Raw genomic sequence first — 25,403 nt, forward strand, 5'->3', positions numbered from 1 at the left:
AATTGCTGTTGGAAAATTGCTTTTAATAAGTACATTTATTTTGTGCTTGTAATGCTCATTTTCCTAGATTATATTGAACCTGATTACTTCACCCTTATCATGTCATCAGTGCAATGTTTAAGGTTTTGCATTATCAGACATCTAAATTTATAATGAGCTTAACTTCTTTCCATTAATTTTGTTTTAAAAACATGACAGACACACATTATATGGATTTTGACAAACAAGATTTCTGGAGAAAAAAGAATTTCAAAGAGAAGTGACAAATTCCAATTTTGATGCCTAAGTTCTTACTGTAAGTTTATTATAAGTTAGTGGGAAAATTTTGGTGGTTTTGAAACCTCAACAGAGGAAAGTTAGTGGATCAAGTTGGGTTTTGAATGTTTTTACATAGACATCAATGCACTGCATTTTTAATCCCTAGAAATTAGTTTTCGAGGTATTAAGTCCTGTGTGCCACATTTCCTGGTGAATGCTTTTCATATATTCTTTCCCATCTCTATGTTTAAATCAGTGTGAATTTTTTCCTCAATCGTTTCAGGGCAAGATTGAATTTATTTTTACTTTTAGTTGTTTAATTTTCTTTATTTAAGGCATAATTGCTGTTGGAAAATCGCTTTAAATAAGTACTTGTAATTTGTGCTTGTAATGCTCATTTTCCTAGATTATATTGAACCTGATTACTTCACCCTTATCATGTCATCAGGGCAATGTTTAAGGTTTTGCATAATCAGACATCCAACTCTACAATGCGCTTAACGTCTTTCCATTGACGTTATTTTAAAAGCATATATATCTGACATCTCATGGGTCGCTTTACCCTAAATGCTTGAATATTATTATATTTTATGAATCAAGGTAATCATTTGGTTTGAAATAAGTCTATATCGAATTCTAATAATTATTATGTAGTTTGTTTTTTATTTAATAAAACTATGTTGATAATAGTAATGATAAAAAGTACTATTTTCAAAGCGTTGATATGATTGAAATTGAAAAAAACAAATTAATGAAAACTTAATAAAAGTGAATTTGTACAAAGAAGTAAGAATGCTGATGGTTAAAATCCTAATTGAATTACTTTTTGATATTTGAATTATTACTAATATTGCTCAATTTGTCATCCTCCATCACTTCTGATTTATTTTTCGAATAATTTACTACAACCTTCACTTTAGAAAAATAATTTTAAAGCAATGGTATCTTATCTTTGTTATTTCAAGCCCCATCAATAAATTAATAAACAAGGAAGAGGAAGTAAATATTTATTTGTTAAGTTCATACCTGTTAATTACTATACATGTCAATTTGGCTTCTGATGCAAAAGTTACTGAATATATTAAAATGTAATGTTGAAACACTAGAGCAAGAAGTGGTACAATTTCTTTAGACCTTAGAGTTAAATCTCAACCTCTCTGTTAAATTCTGTTTTATCTTCCATCTTTTAATAATATCTGAATGAATATGATATTTTATTGTTGATATAATAACAGTTTTATCAGTTTTGTCATTCTCACCATTTTCACAGTCATTTCATTGCCCACATTTCCAGTACGAGCCTTAATCCATTTCAAGTTTATTTTTATTCCTATATTGGTCAACATTCATAAAATTTTCCTGGTTTCAAAGGTTTGTGGGTCATTTATTTTGTAAGTTTTTAATGAATCTAGTAGAATTGTTGCTCCCTGTGATTATAGAATAACGATTATTCACTGATTGTGTTGGGTCAGTTGGTAAGTGTTGAAGTACTTTCAGAACTACTACTTTTTCTGCTTGGTTATTTATACTGCCTTGTCTAGTTTTCTTTGATCACATTCTCTCCCTTCCCCAACTATCTTCTTAACAGATTTTTCATTTTGAGTTCCTAATTTTTATCTAAACTTTTTGTTTTTATTGTTCAATAAATCTATTTATAAATAAGAAATCTTAAAAGAGATTTTGATATTTTTGCTCAATTTTATTATATCCATTGTATAGTTCTATTGATTCGCAAACTGAAATAACCCTATTTAATAATTGCATTAGCAGAAGAAAAAATTATTTGTGTGCTCACTGATTATTAAATTATTTAGACTGCTTAAGATTAGTTTTTTTTATTGTTGCAGAACATCCCACAGCAGATGAATGGCAGTGATTGCGGCATATTTGCATGTACTTATGCTGAATACTGCTCAAGAAGAGCACCATTTGACTTTGACCAATCGAAAATGCAATATTTTCGAAGAAAGATGATTTATGAAATCATTACTGGGCAGCTCCTATAGCCTACAAGACTGTATTCAATTTTATGTTGCCTACTAGTGGCTTGGACCAGTATCACAGGAAGAGCTTTTCTTCTTTATTGAAATAATATAGCTTTTTCTCCGTTAAGTGTGTGTATATATTGCGTGGACTGATGTTTGTGATAACAAAATAAAAATAATCCTTTTGCCATTTTTATAAACTTTTCTGTTTTGTTTAGTTCTATCAGTCGTGATATTAAAAAAGCTCTTTCGAGAAATTATATATTTTATATTGGCAGTTGTTATAGTTATTGAAATAAACTTGTACATTCTTAGGAAAAAGTGTATCATGGAAGTACTTTTTGTATATAATTATTGTAAAATAGTGTTTTATAGTTAAGAACTTAATTTATTAATTGAAATAATCTGGGAAAGTTACTTTATTTTCATAGTTAATATTTTTTCTTAAGTATTGCTTTCAATTGCAATTATTTACACATTTTTTAAAAATGTTTTTTTGATTTTCTTTATCTTATTTTGATAAAGAAATTCTTTTATTATCTTCCTTTTAATACTCATCTACCGATGTATGATTTTTTTGTGTTAATTACTTATTTAAAAATAATAAAATATGTATTAACTATTAATTTTCTCTAGTTTTTCTCTTACTCAATAGAAATTCATTGATGTATATTTATTATTTATTAATAGACTCATTTTTTTCATCATGATGTTCATAAATGACATCCATATAGAGTTGTTTAATAAATTCCTGATTTTATTGATATTTTGATAACACAATAATTACTCAAGATTATGCTTTAGTATAAATACTAATTAAAAAAAAAAATTCAATATTAGTAAAATGAAAAATATTTGTCCATATATATACTATTTCAATTGTAATAAATTATGAATTATTTAAGTGAAACATAATTTTTATATTACTTGCTCAAGGAAAGCAATATATGCAATTTTTTTTGTTTTTCGCCATTGGCTTGAAATCACTATACAGGAGAAATTTATAGATTGTTGAAGATTCATGTTGATTATTTCAAAATAAAATTTTTATCAAATAAAATTGAATCATGGATTATTGCCCTCTTTGTCCAGAATAGTGCTAACGTTACAGATCTCTTTCCTTAGACACTGTACATCTAGAATACTTTCTGCTTCCCCAAGTAAAACATTCCTTTTATGAATCATCTTTTCCCTTGATCCATTTATGCACCCTTTTAACCATATTCAGTAATTATTTGCAAAGGCTTGGCCTTTATATCCTTAATTTGCTAATTAATTTAATGATGCCTTTTACAATTTTCTTAGCCATACTATCACTAAGTGCCTGGACTATGTTATAGATGGTTGCAAGAGTTGTATCTATTTATGCATGGGTAAAAGGTACTGATGCAGCACTTCTTACAAGATGCTGATGGATAGATTTTTTTTTATTCTTGATACTAAAAACTCAAATGTTAAGGGGGATTCATTTTTTTTATTTCCTTAGTCAATTACAAAAATTCATTAGTGCATAATAATGAAACAAAATTAGGCCATGGAAGCTGCATGTCTTTTGGTCCAGGCCTACATTCACCAAATTACTTTAGAAATAATTAAAATTGTCTGTGTTCTCAATTTTTTCTTTTATGAAGGCATAAATACTTTACTTAAATTTCAGCCTATTTTGAAATTTTTCAATCATAAATATATCATCAGAATAATTACTTCCACAGAAACCAAAATTTAAAATTACAGTACCAAGCATGCCATTTTAATGGTGATGTGTCATGATTTAAGGAAATTGACAAAGATGAATAAAGGTAACTGATGTGACCTTTTCACAAAATTCCCATCACTCCTCACAGGGAAATATACAAACTTGCCCACCAAAATGACCATAAATTATGGTTGAATATACACACTACTACATAATGTGATTAATTTTAATCAAAAATGTTCACAACTTGTACATTCAGTGAGGATAGTTTGGTAATGTAATAAATAAAATTACTGTTTATTGAAAAAATGCATACATTTATTTTTGTTTTTACATAGAATGGGAGATTTTAATGAGAGCAGGGCATCTAAAAGTAAAAACAAACTTCCAGTTGCTTCAAGTAAAGTAGGTATAAAAAAATTCCAGTACAAACTGTTCTCATTTGTTTCATCATCTGGAAAAACTTTAAAACACTAGTTTCAATGAAATAAAAAAACTTATTTTTAACCCTACAATTTCCTTTACCATTTGATCATAAAATTTTCCAAAAATAATGAAAACCTTTGAGAGATTATGTTGATACACAAGTTGCCTACCATATTTCAAAAATTTTATTTATGTCCAAAAAAATTTATAAAGGAACAAATGCCAAATTGGTTAGTCACATGCCGCAATTATAGGCCTGTCTTAACGACCACTCTTGACTGTTAAACACAGAAATCATGTTCAGACAATTCTGGTGCCAATAATTTATGTCAGTACAATATTGACATTTGTTCCGATCGGCACAACCTCCTAGTTCATAATCCTTTCTGTAAGTCAAAACAGTCCCTGTGTATGTTCTGAACTATGTGTGATTCGAACAGGCGCAGTACATTAATCTTGCACTATGTACGAAGTTCAGGATTCATCGTTGAAACAAACCTTAAATTTCTCCATTTCTAATTTCCACTACCTCTCATGCAAACTGAACAAAATTCACCGCGTAGTTTTTCATCTCAAAGAGTACTGTGAAGTTATACAAATAGAAATTTTAGCATGGAACTTAAAATATGACAATCATAAATTCACTTTAATGACTCGAATAAGAATACGTTGCAACTGCGATCTCTGGTGGTAGATTAACTTCCTTGGTATGGCAAATAAACTTCCTTTTTTCTCATCTGCATCACTTGTCACTTCTGAAAAATGTCCTAAATTTATCTTCTAAAGGATAAAGTGGAGATCTTTTTGTAGAACCACGTTTTGATCTTACTTTCTGATTGAATAGTTTGAGATGTTCAATACTGAACCTTCATGATTTATAAAAATCTATTAATCACTAAAATGATTATGAATGCTCTTGAAAATAGACCCTTCCATTTTTTCTGTATCAAGTTTGAAAGGTTGAATACTTAGCACTGACCAATTTTCCTTTTTTCACGTTTAACATACATATATTGCGTTGTAAAATAAGTTGGTAGCGTTTTTTATTGGTGATCTCAATAAAAACTTCAGATTCTTGTAAGTATTTTTAACCAATTATATATAACCCTTTTGATCTATTACATATTGGCATCTTTCATTAAGTAAGTAATTTTTTAATTCCGTCCTCCCAAAACTTCTCAGATTTTTGCGCAATGCACTCCTCTACTTGCGTTTTGCAGTCCTCGAGCTAATTAAAGTGTTTCCCGTTAAGAGAGTTTTTAAAGGCTCGAAATAAGTGAAAATCTGTTGGGGCAAGGTCTGGTGAATAGGGTGTGTGGAAAAAATGGATTATTAACATTGCGTTTCAGGAGGGAATTGCTAATGGATATGCGGTCCAATAAATTCTAAACTATAATAAATAATATAAATAAATTGTGACGAACTCATATATCACTTTGAAAAACATATCCCGCAACCCCCAAATGATTTGAGACACTTGCATGAGAAATGTTAAGCGTTTCTGCGATATCCCGTGTCGTAGAGTGAGGGTTGTTTGTGACCAATATTTGAATTTGGCCATCAACAACAGTTGAAGGACGACCCGAGCGCTTTGCGTGTTCCAAGTCCAAATTTCCGGTTTTGAACCGAAAAAAAACCACTTACGGGCGGTACTTTTTCGTGAGGCATCATCGCCATACACATTGCAAATTTTGTTAACCGTCTGTGCAGCAGATTTTCCTTTTCTGAAATAAAAAAAATCATTAAATGATGAAAATGAATTCTTTCTCTTCCATTTTGAGCAAGCAAAAGACCACTTAAAGATAAGGAATCTCGGTTGAAACTGATGCATAAAAGTACCTTAACTAATCCATTTTTAGAATATGTAAATATTATCGATGAAGTAAACATGATTTTATAAACATAGAGAGGATTAAATTGAAATATTGAAAAACACAAGGAACTTATTTTACAACCCAATTGAAAGAATTTGGATTCACATGGAATTTGGTGAAAAATCTTGAGGTTATTTCTGTAATAAAAATAAATAATATTTAATATGCCAAAGAAACGTTAAATATATCGCTTATTTGCTTTAGTAGTTGAACATCAGACAAAAAAAGTGTTTTTAAATTTTATATTTCACGTATTCTATAGATTTCATCTAGATTTTGGTGACTTTTCGACAACTCTACCATCTTTGGAATAGCCGGTAGAAGGATCATAATACAGAAATCCCTTTGCCTGTTCACGCAATATAAGATGAAAACTTGGACAATGTTTAGAGGTGAATTATAAAGTTCACCTCGATTGAAACATTTAAGTTCAAAAGTGGTGTAAGTCGAAACTAGAGTTTTGAGATATTCAACACTGTAAGGGTTATTCTATAAAGATGTTAGAGAGGATTTTCCGTTTAAAGTAATAAGTCAGAGGCACATCCAACAATTAAAGAGCATTTGGAGTTAATCAGTAATTAAGCATTAGGAGTTAATCAATTATTTTTTTAAATGAAAACTAATTGTGATAATAATAGAATGGCTGGCATCAATTTTCCTTTCAACGATTCAATTAATTAATCAATTTTTTAATTCAACAAGTCGAATACCGAATAAAAATATAACAGATGATTAAATTTTATTCGTTATTGAGGAGGATAAAGAAGAATAGTTTTGATTAATAATATTTTAAAAAAAATTAACTAAATCATCCGTTTTTTTATCATTCATTATTTTAAATAAATTGAACCTAATACAGGACTACACCCATGAAAACGTGCCACCTCTGTGACGTAACAATCTTTAAAATGAGCAAGGTTATATGCTCTTGGTTTAATGATTTACAAAGCTCAACCCAGTGATCTCGCTGTCTGAGAATTGGGTTATTTTCCTTAGAAGGTAACAATTTCAAACAAGAGCTATTAATACTGTCTAGTGTCAATATGAAGACGACTCCTGATTTTGATTACTTGTAGCTCGTGATTAACTTTAGAAGAAACAGTTAGTTCAATAATACATGTTTTTAAATATTTGATCTTTTTTTGTGTATGAAATGTCAATGAAAACTTGTGAAAATATCCATAAAGAACTCATAAATTGCATTACTGGTGATGACAGCTTAATATTTGTGTCAAATACATTCAAAGAATTCAAAACGGACTTTGAAAGAGTGGCAGAAAGTTATTGCCTTTTACGTAATTATAATCTTTTGCCTAACTTTAGTTATAAAAATAATAGAAAAAAGAGTTCAGCAGCCTCTGAAAGACACAGAAATGATGGTAACAGAGCATTTGTCCAAAAGGATGATATGTCAGCCATGTATCATTATACTAGAGCAATTGGTTTTGCTTCACCTGGTAGCAAAGAAATTTCAATAGCATTTGCTAATCGTTCTGCTGTTACTTATTCTCTAGGAGACTTTACAGATGCGATAAGAGATATTGACCGTGCTCTGCTAGGAGATTATCCTGATCATTTGAAGTTTAAACTATGGGAACGTAGAGGAAAAGCTTTTTTGGAACTTAAAAACTTTTTAGAAGCTCAAACATCATTTGAGGTACATTCATTAATTGTTTTTGTATTGAACCTAGTTAATATTTCTCAGAATGAATAAAGAAATAATTTTAGTTTATTATTAAAAATTTAGTTAGCTATTGTATTTTTTAGTTTTTGAAGTTAAACTTCTTTACCAGGATTCTGCTACTCAAGAAAAGAAAATTATATGGGTGTCAGTTGAGTTTGTGACGTGAGATGAAATGGGAGAAGGGGGGCACTGGTCAATTCTAGCAAAAAAAAAATTATATTGTTCGTGGAAAGTAGGAGATTACAGTATTTCAACAATATTGGTAGTGTAGTTTTGACTTATGGAGCTGACTCAGTCAGAACAACGCTTCTTTCTATTAGCTTCTTCTCACCTAATACAATACAATATTTTATCTTCTAGAATTGACTTTGATTGCTATATTCTAATTGATATTATTCTGGAACCAATATTTTCTGCCTTAGGTATAAGAGGGAACACTTATAGCTCCTCTTTGTAATGAGCTATAGTTCAAAATTGTTTCTTGATGCTAAAAAGTGCAAAAGATAGCACCAAAAATGGTATAACTAGTTTTTGAACATTCAAATTAAAAAATCTTGACTTGAAAACTAAAAATCGGAGTTGTATATTGTAATTGAGGGAAATGTTCAATATTTTATTCTATTTGTAATGATCTATAATTCACAATGGTATCTTGATGTTACATCGAGCTAGAGAGGCGAAAAGTGAAAAAGATGTTACCAAAAACTAAACTGCTATCTTAAATAATTATAGTAATATGTTTGAACTTTTAGTGGTTTTAGGGTAAACACACAAGGCGTAACAAAGTCTAACTCTGTTCCCATCCTAAATAATTTCATATTGCCTGGATAAATTTAGTTAAAAGAATTTTTGTTCTAAACTTAATCTAGTAGATTTTCTATAAGACAAATTACTTGTAAGAATGATAAAATCACCATTAGAAAGTGCTACAAAAGGTGGTAAAACATTCAATTGACGCAGTATTTGCTAGACATATTGAAAACATTAAATAAAATGTTAACATTTCTTATTTTAGCTATCACTAGCCAATAATATCAACATTTACTAATAACACAAATGATAATGTTAACCATAATTTCACATTGAATATTATAATTAAATAAAACATTATTTAATAATTATAATTAAATAAAACATTATTTAATAATTATAATTAAATAGAACATTATTTAATTATTCCAATTGAATATCAAATGACATAATCATTAATTTGCAATTTTATTTTGTCATTCATGTTGCAATTATGAAATAATAAGAACTTTTAGTCAGATGCATTTATTGCATTAATGTTACCTTAGGAACCATTAATATAATGATAAATAAAATGTGGTTAGGCTTTTTAAGGCGTTCACAATTGTTTTCTGATTAATGTATTTTATTGCTCACAACCTGAACGTTTTATAAATTCTCACTCGTCTCACGATTTGGTAGTAAATGAGTATACAAGGAAGGTTGCTTGTGCATCTATAGACTCTACATATTCACTAAAGTAGTATCCCAATGTAATCTACGGGTGAGTCTGTTATTAATTTCTTATTTTTATTAATATCAAGTCCAAAGGAAATATGTAGGGACAGTTTTTAATTGATGTCCTTTTGAACATCAAGGAGAAAAAGGTGTACATAAGGAAACTGATTCCACCAATCACCGACAAGAAGTCTGGAGACAGATATCTGGTAGATACTGGAGCCACCCTATTCGACTGATATTGAATTTGCCCCAGTACTTAGCACTTTGTCTCGGCTGCCTGCTTGTTATAAAGAGGAACCCGAACGTAGTTATAAGTTAAGACGGTGTTCAGTTCTTGTAAAATAACTAATAGTTAAGCAAAGTTCCAGCTGATCATTGCCCTACTTGATTTAGCAACTCTAAAGCAGGCAACCAACCTGTTCCAAATTCCTTTTGCCGCTAACCTATAAGCTAAAAGAGTGGCTACTCTACAGCTTCAGGCTCTGAGGCCATTCAAAAATTAAGAAACTGTTAGAGGACCAGAAGTTAGCAAGACCAATGGCTATCCTAGTTTCTTTGGTAAATGCAGTAATTAGCCGGAGATATGCTCAACACTTAGTGGCTAAGGAGGTTACGCAAGACAATGCTTGCAGTTTTAGAGACTGATTCCTGACTGAGAGACTGAGCCCACATTGCAGATAAAATAGTGGAGATCCAGCCCCCAGATAATTATAACATGTTAAGCCACCTTGTACATCTTCGAGGATGATAGACTTTAGAACAGTGATTGATCGGCTAAGTGCTGAGGTTGCCTCCCTAAAAGCAGAAATGGGGTCCAGGATGAGCCCTCATGAGAACAGGTTGCTCTGGTGGAATAGTAGGGCTTTGAGGAGTAAATATAGCTGGTGTCTCTGATTTTACCACAATATATTCAAAGAAAGGGGTACCAAGTGCCACTAGCCCTGCGACTCTAAGTCGGCTGAGGTGTTAAACTTGAAGCGGTAATGAACGAGGCAGGTTCCATCACTGATTTTACCAATCACAAACTAGAAATCTATGAACAGATATCTGGAGCCAACCTATCTGTCATGATTTAACTTGAAAGAAAAATAAAGCAAAGCTGAGACTTAGGACTTTTCAAATTCCTCTGTATATGTTTTGGTCTGAGGAACATCTTGCAGACCTTCCCACAGTTTCTGGGTTGTGTGCTTTGAGGTTTGGACTTCACTTAATGTTTTCTGGATAACATAATCATCGGCTCTAGAGAGAAGAGTAAAAAAATACATAAGGAGGAAGTCCCGGGGAGACTTGAGGACCACCAACTCATTGTGAACCTGGTGAAGCGTCTTTGCTTGCCAGGGAGTTGAATTTTTAGGCTCTACCCTCAAAACCACAGGTGTCAGTGCTCTTTTGGCTGAGGTGAAAGCCACTGCATTAAGATCTAGGATAAGTCCTTGGCCCTGTGACCTGTGACATTTTTTGAGTATGTTTGACTTCTACTGTTTTTGCTCACCCATAGTGATGGATTCACAATCGCTTCCAGCAAGAGGCGATTTGACTGGGTTGAAGAACCCACACAAGCATTAAAACGCTTTAAAACTGCCAACCAAAACACTCTAGTGCTGCAACATCCTAAGGAAAATGCCCAACTAGTCCTAGTGTGTGACGCCTCCTACACTACCATGGTTGCAATCTTGCAGTAAAAGGACCACAACACTTGAAATGACCTTGACATAGAACATCATCAACTGCAGCGAGGTTATTACACCAAATTTGCAGCAAAACTGAAAGTTAGGTTCTGTATTGATGTCATTTGTTTATTAATAATTTTCTAGTTTATTGTCAGGTTTTGTATTTCTTTCAGTGTCAAATCCACTGAAAACCTCTCGCCAGCTGTTTGATTGTGGTTGGTTGTTAGGCCTATTAAGGTATTCGCTATTGTTTTCTGATTATTCCATGTTATTCTTCAAGACTAGGACTGTTGGTAAACTCTTGCTCGTTTTATGATTTCGTAAGAAAAGACTGTATAAGAAGATTTCTTATGCATTATTTCACCCTATATAATGAATAAAGCATTTTCTCCATTGAATTGATATTACTGCATTTCCATTACAGGGATGCTAGTTTTATTTTTTCAATTATTATTAATATGCTATAAATAAAGTTTTAATATACTTTCAATCTAACATTAGTTTATTTATCTGAGAAAAAAAAGTGTAACATTGTAATTTCTTAATTTTAATTATAGTTATTTTTCAGGTGGAATATTTCTGACTTTTAAAATGGTTTTATTGTTTGATTAATTTGCTAACTTTTATCTTATTTTATATTTACTGACAGTTTTCTTTAATTTTGTGTTTATTTTTTACTCTTTTCTATTTTATTTTTTATTATCGAACTTTTTACTATTAAAGAATTATTTATTTATTGTTTTATTTTTTAGAATGCTTTTATATGGCTGACAAAAAGTAAACTTGATGAGGATAAACGCAACATTGTGAAAACCCAGTTGGCTTCTCTTCTTCAGCAATCTCATGGTGATTTTAAAACTGACAATGTTCAGATTACAGCCTTACCACAGTTGACGCTTGGTCCAAACCCTAATTTGCAGAGTGGATCCAATGCAATTGAAGTTGAATACTCATCTTCTATGGGGCGACATATTGTCGCGAAAGTAGATATTAGTCCAGGTAAATCAATGAATTATTCATTCTGCTGCAATGTATTCATTGGAAAAATAAGTTATCAAATTATCTTGATTTATAATTGAAGCTAGTTTTATTGTTTCAGGTGATGTTCTTGCTGTGGAAAAACCATATTCATCGGTACCTTTACCTAGCAGTTATTTCTTTTTCTGTTTCTACTGCCATAAAAGATGCCATTCTTTGTTGCCTTGTTTCCATTGTACATTGGTAAAGTTTTTAATACAGTTTTAAGGACTTTTTCTTTTTTAATCTTTTGAAATTTAATCAAAGTTTAAGTGTTCAGGAAACCTTCTCATAATAGCTTTCTAAGAAAAAATTATTTTATTTATTTATTTTTTCTTTAAATTAATTTAATTTCATTGAAACTGTTTTCTTTTTTACCTCTCAATCTATCTACAATGTTTGCTTAACAGAAATTATTACTTTATTTTACTGTTTTTAAATAGAAGTGGATTTTAACTTATTTATATATTTCAGTAGAAATTTCCTTGTTATTTGGTTTTAATAACAGTCTTTATATATTTTTCTGAATTTTGGGTAACGACAACTATAGTTTTATAAATATTTATGAAGATACAAACTAGTTAGCTTTAAACTCAATAGAGTTTGCTAAGATTATTTAAGACTCGGTTTTCTAATTGTTATCACTATTTACCAATAATTTAAATATTGGAAAAAGTTTAAATGAAATATTTATTTTTAAAAGAAAAAAAATCATTTTTTTTTTATTACATTTTTCAAATATGTACTTTTTAAAAATCTCCAGTGAACAACTTTTGACAATTGCAGGTTTTTTTTTGTGATGAAAAGTGTCGAACTAACTGTTGGGAAGAAAGTCACAGTATTGAATGCAATATTTTACCGTCACTATTAATGTTGGGATGTGATAAACTTGAACTGCTTGCATTAAGAGTGTTAATCAAAGCAACAGAGAAAGGAAGCAAGCTTAATCAACTGGCCACCTCACTTAGTGAAATTGAGTCATTTGATAAACCTAGTCGTAAAGGTTTTATTGACAATGTTTATTTTTCTGATAGCTACAAATCAATTCATAATTTGGAAGGCAATACTGATTTAAGAAACGTCAGTTATCTCTTTGGTAGATCGCTTTTTGCTGCTTGTATTCTACATATTTTGGACGTAAATACCAATTTTTTCCAAAAAGGTTCTGTAGACAAGGTTTTTGTACAAAGAAAATTACAAGAACTGGAGGAAGAAGGAAATTTACGTTGGGATAAAGTTTTTGCTGGTGGACTGATTTTGAAATACCTTCAGAGTATGGCCAGTAATGCACATGAAATATCTGAAATGCGGCTTATACCTGGAAATGAAACTAAAACTGAGAGTTCTGAAATAGGAAGTGCTGCTTATTCCCTGCTAAGCCTCATCAACCATTCGTGTGATCCCAATGTTGTGAGGCACAGTTACTTTGGATCGACAGTTGTTCTCAGAGCGATTCAAGTTATTAAAAGAGGTGAACAGGTGAGATAAGTAAAACAGAGCCGTATTTATAATGCTTTTAATGTATTTTTTAAGCTCATATTCCTCCTTCACGAGGCTTTGGCTATTCCATTTATTTGTCGGTATTAAATGCTATTCCTGCTTGACAAGGCTTTGGGTATTCTATTTATTTTTCTGTACTAAATGCTATCTCATTTATATCCTTCATAAAATAATGCACGATTTTCTTCTTTAACTCAGGAATATTATGTTCCAATTACATACATTTATTAAGTGTTTTTTTTTTTTGTTTTTTTGCATGAACATGCTAAAAATTTATATAGAAAAAATGGATGTTAATCAGTTTTTATTATATCGTTATTTATTTTTGAGTATGACTTCCAAACCATCCAAGGAACTTATATGAAGGAGCTCCTACTCAGACTATTAGAGGAAAATTTACCTTCTATTTTTGGATTATAATTTTGTAGTTGTTTTAGTGATCAACTCTAGTTTAATCCATGGCCGGGTAAACATTTAGTTTCAATATTAAATTGAAGGGTTTTGTCATGGGAAAAATTCTGTCATTTTATAAATGTTTCCAGGGCTCACTCTACACTGAAATGAGAACCTGACGTTAGTTATTTAAGTAGGTAATAAACCAGATGGCTCTATTGAACAGCCGAAAGTAAAATCAAGAATCTTATGTTAGACCCTTCATGTGCTGTTGCATAATTGATTTGCCTCATATCAGTAAAGCAATTAAAATTTGTTCTTTTTCATGATTTTTCATTAATATTTAGTGAAATATCTTAAATTGAATCTTTTATCCCTGTTTTTTTATTTATATCCATTTTCTTTTTGGTCAGTTTTTAACAGTACAACATACAAATGTGGTACTATCTCACGTTACTGAGACTGGACTTCCTCCTAAAGCTGCCCCTGCTCTCCAGTTCCTTAAAAATACAGCATTGCAGTTAATATCTTGCTCCTACTTTTTAATAAATTATCATTCCCTTTGAATTGTGTTATGAATAAAATGAATATTTCTGTGTAATTAGCAAATAATTGTGCTCATTACTTGAAACTTTTTTCAGATATTTGATAATTATGGTTTCCACCATGCTACTCATTCCAAGGATGAAAGGCATTCGCATTTAAGGTCTCAGTACCTCTTCACTTGCCAATGCATTGCATGCATCGAAAATTGGCCTCTTTATGGAAACTTACCAGATAGGATTCCAATTTTTCTTGATAGGTGAGTTTACAACTAATGATTATTGTTTTGTAAATACCAACCCCTAAATTATTGTTTTTTTAATGAATCATATTAACACTGCTTGTTTCCTCCTTGTTCTTGTACCATTTAATAATATTCAATGATTTTTAGAATACATAAAAGGAAGATGGTCCGTGTTTAGTAAAAAAAACAAAAAAACATTTAATGTGAGCCAACAATTAAAATAAATTAATTTAGGCTATTGGTTGTGTTTTAAGCACTACTTTCCGATTATCAGAAGGAACTTTTACACTGATGTAGACTTTTACAATGATGTTCAAGGGTTTAAAGAGAGATTGAAGAGTATTTTTCAACAAGTTATACATTGCTACAGAACAAAATAACCAAATTCATGGTTAATCAGCACACAAAACAATAAATTCATTTGTCTTAAAAACAAACAAAAACACTTTCTTTGACTGACTATATCTCACTTATTATTGCATTACTTTTTAATTTATGCAAACCACTTGAAGCCATATTTTGAGCTCTTCAGTTTATTACTGATGATATTTTTCTGATGGATGAAAAGTGTTTGAGTTTTAGGTTAAAAAACTGAAAGTACGAATATATAATATATAAGTATGAAAGTACGAATATAATTTATTGTTTTGTGTGCTGATTAACCATGAAATGGGTTATTTTGTTCTGTAGCAATGTATAACTTGTTGAAAAATACTCTTCAATCTCTCTTTAAACCCTTGAACAATGGTCTACATCAGTGTAAAAGTCCCTTCTGACAACCAGACAGTTGTGCTTAAAACACAACCAATAGCCCAAATAATTATATGGGTATTCCTTAGAAATCCAGTGAGATCATTATTATAATACCTTAAAACCAAACCTTCTATGTACTTGAAAGTTATCTATTTAAAAAATAAATATTCCAGTCTTATAATCTTATTCAGAAACATTTATACTGTTAAGGGTAGCTTTTAGATTACAATTACTACAACACCTACTTGACAAACTCTCTAAATTTCCCATTTACTACAAAAAAACTCTTATACACTATAATAATCAGACCTATTTGGACATAGGGAATTGAGCTTTGGGGCTCAACCAAACCATCAAACTCCTCCCGTATCCAATCCTGACAATCCAAAATCCTTGATACTCCTTATTACATCACAAATAAACTCATCCATGAAGACCTCAATATCCCATTTGTTGCAATTTTGGCCTTAAATAGATATACCTCCTTTCATTCCAAAATCCTTTCCCATCCAAACCCATTAGTTCTTAATCTTTCATCCTTAACTATCCCTAATGATCCTCTGAGGTGTCTGAAAAGAAGATGGACTCGGGATCTTCTAATTTAAAGCAATAATAAAGTACCAGAAATGGATAGGCTTGAGTCCCTGAGGAGAGAACAAAATAGATTAACAAATTAATCTCATTATGATTACTGACTGAGCTGTGAATCCCTAAGAACATAGCTAGATGCTTAAATAGTAATTTTTAATCTGAAAGGAGCTGCTTTAGAAGAAAAAAAAATTGCTTGTTATGTTACATTGATATCAGAAAGTATCTCTGAAATCCAATTACAACTGATGTTATTATATGAAAATTTAACTAATAGAAATTCATTTTGAATAACATGTATGTAATTTTCAGGGTTGACGTATCTAGTTTGCAAGAGTCCTCTAAGAAGTTCAGGAATATACTGTATAAGATAATTTCCAGCCACGATAATGACAAGTTGGCTGAATGGTTGGTGTTCCTCTATTCTCATCTTAAACTGTTACAAGACAGCGTAGCTAGGCCATGGAAGGAGTATAGTGAATGCCAAGAAGCGATCAAGCAGTGTCTTTCTCTTCAAGCAAACCACTATGTTTATAAAGCTTGTCCTTTAACCCTTATGGAGTTGAGGGATGATGATATTGGTGTATCTCCTTTTTAATTTATGTTATTGATTCAGTAACTATGATGGAATATCAGTGATATTATATTTATTCGCAGGTGAGTCCAAGACTTTTTGTTTTTGCTTTTCAGTTTACTGAGTACATATAGAAACAGCATTATCTAATAGAGATTTAGGTCAAATGTAGTACACTTTCAAAAAATGTTACCTGTTAGTTGAATTGAAGAGCTAAAGTGCCGTTTTTGTTTAGTATTTATTTCAAAGGATAGTTAAATTTTATTTCATTGATAACCAGATGTGGAATTTTGTGGAAAATGATTCATTTGTTATGAAAGTATGTGCAATTATTTTTTAATTAAAAGAAAATAATTCTTTTTAAGAATTATAATAAATAATGATTGTGGAATAATCAGGAATGATTGATAATGAGCAAATGAAAACAAAATACAATTTTTTGTGTTAATTTCAATTAATTGGTAATTAAAATTGATTACCAAACCTATTTAAATATTTAGTTTTGTAAATATTCTGTCATTTAAAAGAGTTTGTCTTTTGGAATAGATCTTTTGACATTAAACCTAGTGAGATGAATGTTCAGTCTCTGTTGATGAATTATGTTTAATTTTTCAAAAATTTTTTCGTTTCTAGCTTAACCTAAAAAATAAAGGATCAGCCCAGTATTTTTGATCCAAGTAATATTTATCTCTGAAGACACTTTCTCTGCTGGATGCCCTAGTGTACTATTTATTATTTTTTATTCATAAATTTTTAAATGCATTTTAAGTTACCTTACTGGTTGTAAAGTACCCATTAAAAAAAACAAAAATTTAAATTAACATTTTCAATATATTTTCTATTGCTTATTGAAGAAATCATCGGATTAATAAGAAATTAGAATCTATTCAGCACTTAGGGTAATTTGTAATTCAATTGAGTTTATGAGGGAAAAAATCTGTCTTTCCTAAAATCATTAAACTATACCTTGTGCTTTTAGAATGGAGTTCATTGATTTTTTTTTTAATGGTCCGAACATTATTGGTTTGATTGATACTTTCTGAATCCAATCAGCCCTAAAAGATATAGATTTTATGTATCTGTTAAAAAAGCCTCTTTTGTAATAGTGTTAGGAACGGTATTTGAAGAAACTGGATGGCTTCAAAATTAGGTATAGTCCGTCCTAAGAAGTGCTCAATGTTAGTTCATTTGTTTTTTTTTATTATTATATTTGCTTGCTTAACTGTATTATTTGCAAATTTCTCTTTTCGTACCTTCTTACTGGTCTATTGATATATTAATCTTTTTTGTTCCATTATTAAAAGTAATTGAAAACAGAAATATGGTCTCTCAAGTTTCTGATACCTTTGAGTTATTACCAACTTACCAAAATGTATAAATACTTATCTGTTAAATGAAGAATAGCTATTTGAAGTGGTATGTCGGTCATTTTTCAGTTAATACTTCAAGTTGGCCCATAATATTTCTCCACTGGCTTTTGCTTCCTTCAAACTAACAAAATATCATGTTAAAGTTCTTCATTCTCACCTGAAGTAAAAACTCATAATCTGATTTTCAATTGTTCATGAAACCTTTGCATGTTAAATGATCTAGGGAATGGTTATTAATAATATTTTGACATTGCTTTCTGATCATTTAAATTATTGACTACCAAAGTGAGGGAATGAAGATCTGATCTGATCTCTTATAGATGTTTACATTATAAATAATACAGTACAAACAAAAAATAGAAACAGTAAAGTAGATATGAGAAACCATATGTTAATTTGTGAAATATTATCATTAACGTACCATCCTAAATACCTTATGCTAACAATAAAAACATATAAATTTATGAAATAAAAAGAGAGGAAGTATTATATTTCAAAATTGTTCCAAAATATGTTTAGAAAATTAACCTGTTGACATAATTTGAACGTGAACCTTGGTGCTATCCAATATATATTTTTAAATTTGAGCATCAGAGGAGTAGTAGTAAATAGGTTGTTTTTCTAAACTAAAGAATTTTTTTGTTCCTGCCATAAGATATTCCTATTTATAATAATAATTGTATTATAATTAGCAAATATGCCTCCAGTATTTTTTTACTTTAATATTTACACTTATATTTATCTAAATACAAAAAAATATATTGTGAATATAAATTATAGGAAATTAGTTTAATTTTTCTTTTACATTACAAACAATAAAAAAAAAGAAAAGAAATTATTTAAGATAATTGCCTTGTCTATACTTAAAGGGGTGGATATTTTTTTCTGTTGGAGTAAAATTACTAGCAAATGTAATTTAATTTTTTTTTTTTAATCCTTAGAAGTATGTTAGTCACATTTACTTAATTGAGGCTCTCTGATCTCTGGATCATGTTATATAATATAGAAGAGTAAAGAGTACAACCTTTCTTAATAATTGAATTATAGTATATTTATGTAGATAGTTTAATTAGATTTATTTTTGCAATTAACTAGGTAGCTAATGTTTCATAAATATTGCGTTAATCTTCCAAATTTCATCATATCAATTACTAATTATCTCATTATTGGTATAATATGTTTGTTATGACAATGTTCTTGTGAAGGTAATTAGACATTATCATTTTTAAAATTTCTGAAAACTACTCATTTTCTACATATTAGCAACTATCAAATTAGTGCATACCTTTTTATTTACCTTAAACTCTCACCAATTTTAAGTTTTTTAATTTATTTTGTCTAATGTAAAACCCTCTAATCTGTTATCTTAAATTTTGTTTATTCTCCTTTCTGATTAGCTTTAATTTTCTGTATAGATCCATGTTCAGAGACATGGATATTTCTCTTATTGACTGACTTTCTTAGATCGTATAAGTACTGAACTCGCCTTAGTCCACCCCTGCTCTATTTATCTCTTGTCATTCAACGGAACTTGCTTTTGATTGTCCATCAGGCACTGCTAAAAATTTACTTTAATTGGTTTTAAAGTAAATACAAACAAAATTCACAGTAGTAATTATATTTTTTATTAATTATTAAAATATTGTTAAGCAAGTGAAGGTGCTAGTAGGAGTTAAGGAATAATTTGCCTTTTGTTAAAGACGTGAAATGTAACAAATCACATTTATTTTAATAGATGATAGAATATAATTTTTAAATTTGGATGTTATTTATTTATATAAATCAGTTACCATTATTTTGGTTATTTATCCTTAAATTAATGTTTAAGTTTTATCTTGTTTAATTGTTGAGTAATCATTTTTACTTAGAATACATTGTAAGTTTAAATTATTGTAATACTTAAAATGAAATAAAGTTTATTTTGTATATAAATTTGTTTCTGTAACAATGAAGAATGTAAGAATAAGACAATGAATGTCACATCATCATTTTATTATCCACTGGTTTGGTACCTGAGTCTTTTTCCTTCCTGCTTAACTATTTCAACCACATTTTACTTCAACCAGTAATCTGGTGGATTTAATGACAATTTTGAAATATGATAGTGAAAATAGTTTTCCTGTTGCCTAGTCACCCAAATTGAGTCCAAAAATTCATAGAATTGTTGAACAATTTGAATTTTTCCCCTCTCTATAATATATAATATAATAAGCAACTAATAGATAACATAACAATATTTTTATACTATTCCGAATATATTCTTAATGATATAGAAATAAAAACATGTTAATTGAGTCCTCAAATTGTAATATTCCCTATTGGGAACAATGGCTTGAATTGGTAACACCAACACTGAGAAGTGAATGAATCATTAGAATTATTTAAACATTTATGGGTTAACAGTTCTTTATTATTGGAGTTTTTATTACTAAGATAAAAGGGGAAAATTGGCTAACGGTTCTGATAGTGTATTTTATTTTGAACAATACATTATTTGTTGTATAAAATGTTGGAAATATTATTGACTATTGTAATGAAGAAGTTAATCATAGAGTGTAGTCTGAGAGACAAGGCAAGTGTAAAATTTCCTGTGTGCTGTTTTCAGCCTTCATCAGGACTATGAGTCTTTAGTTTCAGGAGTGTTTTACTTATTTGTTATTAGCTACAAAAAATTAAATTTCAGAATATATATATATTCTGTATATTATCATCTTATATCTCTCTGCAAATAGACAATTATAACCAGTAAAACCAAGAATAATATTCAAACCAAAAAACAAACAACTAAAATATTTGAAGTATTTTTAAAATACATAATATAATATCATCCAAATACAGAAGATTTAAGTCTTTTAACTTGGACTATAAATTGTTGCAGAGATCTTTTTTTTTCTTAATTTATAATCTTTAGGATTACCATAACCCTAAATGATTTTTTAAGTCATTCTTTCATCATGTGCTATTTACCTCATTTTCTTAAGCTTTTAATGAAAGGTCGATATAAAATATACAGAAAACATTTATTTACCAACGTTCTACAACAGAAAAAAAAGTTATATGGGAGTAAATTGATTTTGTAGTGCATATCTTTCTATAAATACTGGAAGGAAACAATGTACCTTATAAAAAATGGGAGAAAAAAGAACAATTAACAACATTAGGAACTTCAATGGCTTTAACAATTTTTAAAATCTATGTACAATAACAAAAAGTAATGCCTTAAACAAATACGGGAACAGATTTATTGATCAATAAGTTTAAATAAGGATTGTCTTCCTCCATAACTTTTGCTCTCATTTTATCTATTTCAGCTATCAATTCTTCTTGTGATAAATTGTCGATAGGTAGCTGCTTACATCTCTCCAAAACTTCTTTCATTTTTTCTTCGCCCTCCTAAAACATATAATGTCATATATAAATACACTTGACTAAACTATGTTTGGTTATATTATATTTTATGAGCATTAGTATGAAACTGCAAAAAGGAGATAAAAAAAAAAGGAGCAATAAAAAATATATATCAGGAAAAGATCGTACAACTGAGGAAATACATGATAAATGATTAAAGATAAGATAGTAGTAAAATAAAGGATGAGATTAGTTTTGTAGAGCATTTTATTTCAACATAAACATTTTCAGAAAGATATCCTACTAAATGGACTCAATCACATGTCTCAGTTTTTGTAAAGTTCAAAATACCAAAGGAATTGAAACATTTACATAAAATATATATAAAAAAACAATGGCATTAATGAACATATTCAATAAACTAGTATTTCAAATAACATTAGTTTCCTATCACTAATACCTTAGCCAGTAGATAATATCATTTACCTTAATAATTTTTCTTTTTTTGACATCACTTTCAGCAGTAATGATGCTCTGATAATCTTCTAACTCAGAGAGTTTCCTTTTAGCTTCCTGAAAAAAACAATGTATAATGTGTTAACAATTTCTGTTGATATAATTACTTATTACTATCATTATTACTTTGTTGTAATACTGGTAATGGTGGGGGGAACAAGTCCGTCTAGTAGGCCTATTGGGCCCAAGACAAACCAATGGAATGGCTCTTTTATGTATCTTATTCCTCTACATCAAACCTTTTTGACTTTCTAATGAAATTTAAAAGGGACGCCCAATCTATAGAGGAAGTCCCATCTCCTGTGATTCTATCAGAGCCTAGAAGCCTATACCTTAGTGATGCGCACATACCACAGTCTGCTATGTAATGTAATGCAGTCTCTGGGGCCTGTCTGCATAAGCAGCAGGTTTCATCATGAACTACTCCACATATCTTAAGATGTCTTTTAAGTCTGCAATGACCTGTGAGAACTCCTATTAACAATCAGAGTTTGTTTCTGTTTAGGCCTAGCAGCCACTTAGTTTTAGAAGTAGAGAGTTGAGTTATTAAAATCTTGGCCTGTCTCAGCTCTGTACATCCTCTTCACTCCTTACCTGCTTTCTTTCATGTCCAGTCAACGAATACTTTTCTCTAATGCCTTTTAGAAATGCCTAGGAATGGTTCTGGTCCTATAGGAGGGTGCTCAGCCCCGCTTCCACCAAGCTAATCAGCTTTCTTATTACCTGTGATTTCCTTATGTCCTGGGACCCACACTAGCTGAAGCTTCTTTAAGCACACTAATGATTCTAAGGCTTTTTTACACTCTCTTACCAATGTAGAGGTGACTCTAAGGCTTGAAGGGCAGACAGACTATAGGGCATAAAGCTGCCGACAAGATGGCAAACACTTCTGCCTTTAAGAGAGTCGAGTGTTTGCCTAGTGGGAAGCTTAGTTCTATGCCTAATTCTTCTTCTAACTATTTTCAGTAAATTAAAAAAAAAACAAAAAAAAAAAACCGCCACATATCCGACTCTATACATGCCACATATTCGCAATTAATAATTTATTAACAAGTTGTGAATCACCAATAAAAAAATTGGTGTAGTGCATACATCAGGCAACTTTTACTTACCACCATAATTTGAGCAGAAAATAATCCTCACTAATTTCAAATTATTAATTAGCTAACTTCAAAATAAAGCATTATTAATCTAGTGTTTCTTTTTTTTTTATTTTGGTAAACTGATAATAATAAGATGACTACAAGTCATAATGACTATAGGTTTAAATCTAAACTATAAAAACAATGAAAAAGTTATTACCTACCTCTACCACATGTTGAGGAAATCGAGCCATTACTGCCACATGAATGCCAAAACTCTGGTCACAAGCACCTGGTTTTACTTGATACAAAAGTGTCAAACCTGTCTCACAAGGAACTGCTGTCACATGAATATTCTTCAATGTTGAAATTTCATCAGACAGTCGGGTAAGCTCGTGGAAATGAGTCGCAAATAAACAAAAAGCCTTAACCTCCTTGGCTAAATACCTACAAAAAATAATAAACTGCAAATGCATATCAAAAAATCTATATCTTGGGTTCTATTTAATGTACAAAACTTAAAAAGGACTCGAATTTCCTGTACTTTATAAAAGGTGAGCAAAATGTTTTTTTATGCAAGATGGTTTCCAAGATATTAAGCATGAATTGAAAAAGACTGGTATTATTTACTTTTTTCACAAAAAATTTGTCCAATAATCGATAGTAAATACAAAAAGTGAAACTTACTCTGTTATGGCAACAGCAATTCCACATCCTTCATAAGTTGAAGTTCCTCGGCCAAGTTCATCAATAATGATTAAAGAATCTTTTGTGGCAGACTGGAAAAAAAGAAAGAAAAATTATGAAATTAATGTAATAGATAACTGATCATAAAATTTATAAAATAATAGCAGATAAGCTCTTTATGTGTAGGCCGCAGTGTTCTATGAAAGTTTTAGGTTATTCTTGATGTTTTCTACCAGTTTTACTCTGAAATCCTCTCAAGTTTTTTTGGGCTATTTATATATATATATTTTTTTTTTATTAATTGACAGACACCATGTTAGTCCCAGGGTGATGCCAGATAAGGTTGTTTACTATATTTATACAAACATACACACATATAATTATTTTATGTACCTTTAATATACTGGCTGTTTCCACCATTTCAATCATGAAAGTGGACATTCCTTTAATCTGAGAATCATTTGCACCAACACGAGCCAGAATAGAATCAACAATTGAAATTTCAGCTTCATCACATGGGACTAAACAACCAATCTGTGCCAAAAGGACAACTGTCCCAACACTACGGATATAGGTACTTTTTCCTCCCATGTTGGGACCAGTGATAACATAAAAAGTACTTTCATCTATAACAAAATATATAATAATGAAAAATTAAGTACAATTCTAGTTCATAGAAATCATAAGTTGGTAGAAAGACAGAAAATCATAATGTATCAATAACACAAAAGGTTAAAGGCTAGTATGCACCGGGACTCTTTGAATTGACTCTTTTGCGTCTAGGGTGGATCCTGTGTGCAAGTGAATCTGAACAAGCAAAGTAAGTTTCTGTTTTTTTTTTATAGAAAAATATATAATAATTGACACATTTTGGACATGTACTACACTGATTATAGAAAACATAAATTAAACAAATAAAACCTCAAAAAATATTACTGGTAAATTTTGTGATTTGATGATTAACGAAATATGAAATAAGGATAGGGTTGTTTGGTTTGTGGTGGGAGTGGATGGTCACTCAGACGCTCTTACATTAGCTTCATTTAATTTTCAGCCCTAACAAAATCCTGCAATGTGGGTCCAAATGTTACCTCTTAATAAATAGTCAAAAAATTTTATTTGTTGTTTTTCTTAACCTTAACCTAGATGATCTCTTTCTTAAAAAATATTTTAATTGAATAAGTAATTCATGTAACTTGTTCTCCAAGATTGAATGATGGCTACAGAAACAAATTGCTTCAAAATTGTGAGTGTCAAAGAAGCTTTTTGTTTTTAGGCGGGGAAAATGAGTCCCTAAAGTTTATTATTTTTAGGTATCTCATTACCTTGACTTTGCTTAAAATAATTGCAAAATTTGTTGGGGACATACTTGAATAATTATTAAATCTCTATTTTGTCTTCCAATATCAAAGCATACAACAGACTCTTAGCATAATGATTACCACCTTTGAACAATCTAAGAATTTTTTTTTTTTTGTACATTACTAACAATTATTGAAAGAAGAGCTATGGATACTCCTACGAGAGATAATTCTTTGAACATTTTTTGTAAGAGGCTGAACGATAACATGATTCTTTGTAAACAATTTTTTTAGCCGAGTGTCATCAGATGATTTCAAAGAATGAGAGTCATGGTGAATACTAGTCTTGAAACTCAACATTAGGAAAGCACGGTATAACCATAATAGAAAACTAATTTTCAAGATAATTATTTGTATTATTTTT

General features: G+C 30.1%; 3 protein-coding genes across 9 annotated transcripts in view; 2 read left to right on the forward strand and 1 right to left on the reverse strand.

Moving 5' to 3' along the window:
- The window catches only part of LOC106682670 (sentrin-specific protease 1), a 28,353-nt gene extending 25,534 nt beyond the window's left edge, over positions 1–2,819 (forward strand). For 3 of the 6 annotated variants that reach the window (XM_067051379.1, XM_014423660.3, XM_014423661.3), the window contains one exon: positions 2,106–2,818. In XM_067051379.1, coding sequence (XP_066907480.1) covers positions 2,106–2,264 — 159 coding nt within the window. In that variant the 3' untranslated portion in view covers positions 2,265–2,818. Of the gene's footprint in view, positions 1–2,105 lie in introns of all 6 variants that reach the window. The other 3 variants (XM_014423664.3, XM_014423663.3, XM_014423662.3) reach the window with 2 other exon arrangements.
- Positions 2,820–6,998: 4,179 nt separating this feature from the next.
- LOC106682672 (SET and MYND domain-containing protein 4) lies at positions 6,999–19,956 on the forward strand. 2 transcript variants are annotated; one of them, XR_001343465.2, is made up of 7 exons: positions 6,999–7,896; positions 11,816–12,062; positions 12,163–12,284; positions 12,867–13,559; positions 14,615–14,775; positions 16,414–16,758; positions 17,309–19,956. XR_001343465.2 is itself a non-coding variant. In XM_014423668.2 (6 exons), exons 1-6 carry the CDS (start codon positions 7,393–7,395, stop codon positions 16,697–16,699), a joined length of 2,013 nt encoding a protein of 670 aa, XP_014279154.1. In that variant the 5' UTR covers positions 6,999–7,392; the 3' UTR covers positions 16,700–16,762. The 2 variants fall into 2 exon arrangements, 1 of the variants encoding a protein (XP_014279154.1); XM_014423668.2 differs by lacking the exon at positions 17,309–19,956 and having other exon boundaries at positions 16,414–16,762.
- Positions 19,957–21,046: 1,090 nt separating this feature from the next.
- spel1 (DNA mismatch repair protein spel1) overlaps positions 21,047–25,403 on the reverse strand; it is a 32,536-nt gene continuing 28,179 nt past the window's right edge. Inside the window, exons 14-18 of the mRNA XM_014423659.3 lie at positions 24,072–24,304; positions 23,679–23,770; positions 23,216–23,438; positions 21,880–21,966; positions 21,047–21,438 (exon numbers count right to left, since the gene is read on the reverse strand). Coding sequence (XP_014279145.1) covers positions 21,265–21,438; positions 21,880–21,966; positions 23,216–23,438; positions 23,679–23,770; positions 24,072–24,304 — 809 coding nt within the window. The 3' untranslated portion in view covers positions 21,047–21,264. The remainder of the gene's footprint in view (positions 21,439–21,879; positions 21,967–23,215; positions 23,439–23,678; positions 23,771–24,071; positions 24,305–25,403) is intronic.

This window comes from Halyomorpha halys, unplaced genomic scaffold, assembly GCF_000696795.3.
Source record: "Halyomorpha halys isolate HHAL.00 unplaced genomic scaffold, Hhal_1.1 Scaffold434.1, whole genome shotgun sequence".
Taxonomy (NCBI): domain Eukaryota; kingdom Metazoa; phylum Arthropoda; class Insecta; order Hemiptera; family Pentatomidae; genus Halyomorpha; species Halyomorpha halys.

Bases quoted from the DNA above. Each gene is read 5' to 3' on its own strand.
- LOC106682672 (XM_014423668.2), top strand. From the start codon at position 7,393: ATGTCAATGAAAACTTGTGAAAATATCCATAAAGAACTCATAAATTGC. The intron at 12,063-12,162 runs GTAAATCAATGA...TTATTGTTTCAG, and splicing joins GAAAGTAGATATTAGTCCAG to GTGATGTTCTTGCTGTGGAA. The intron at 12,285-12,866 runs GTAAAGTTTTTA...TGACAATTGCAG, and splicing joins CTTGTTTCCATTGTACATTG to GTTTTTTTTTGTGATGAAAA.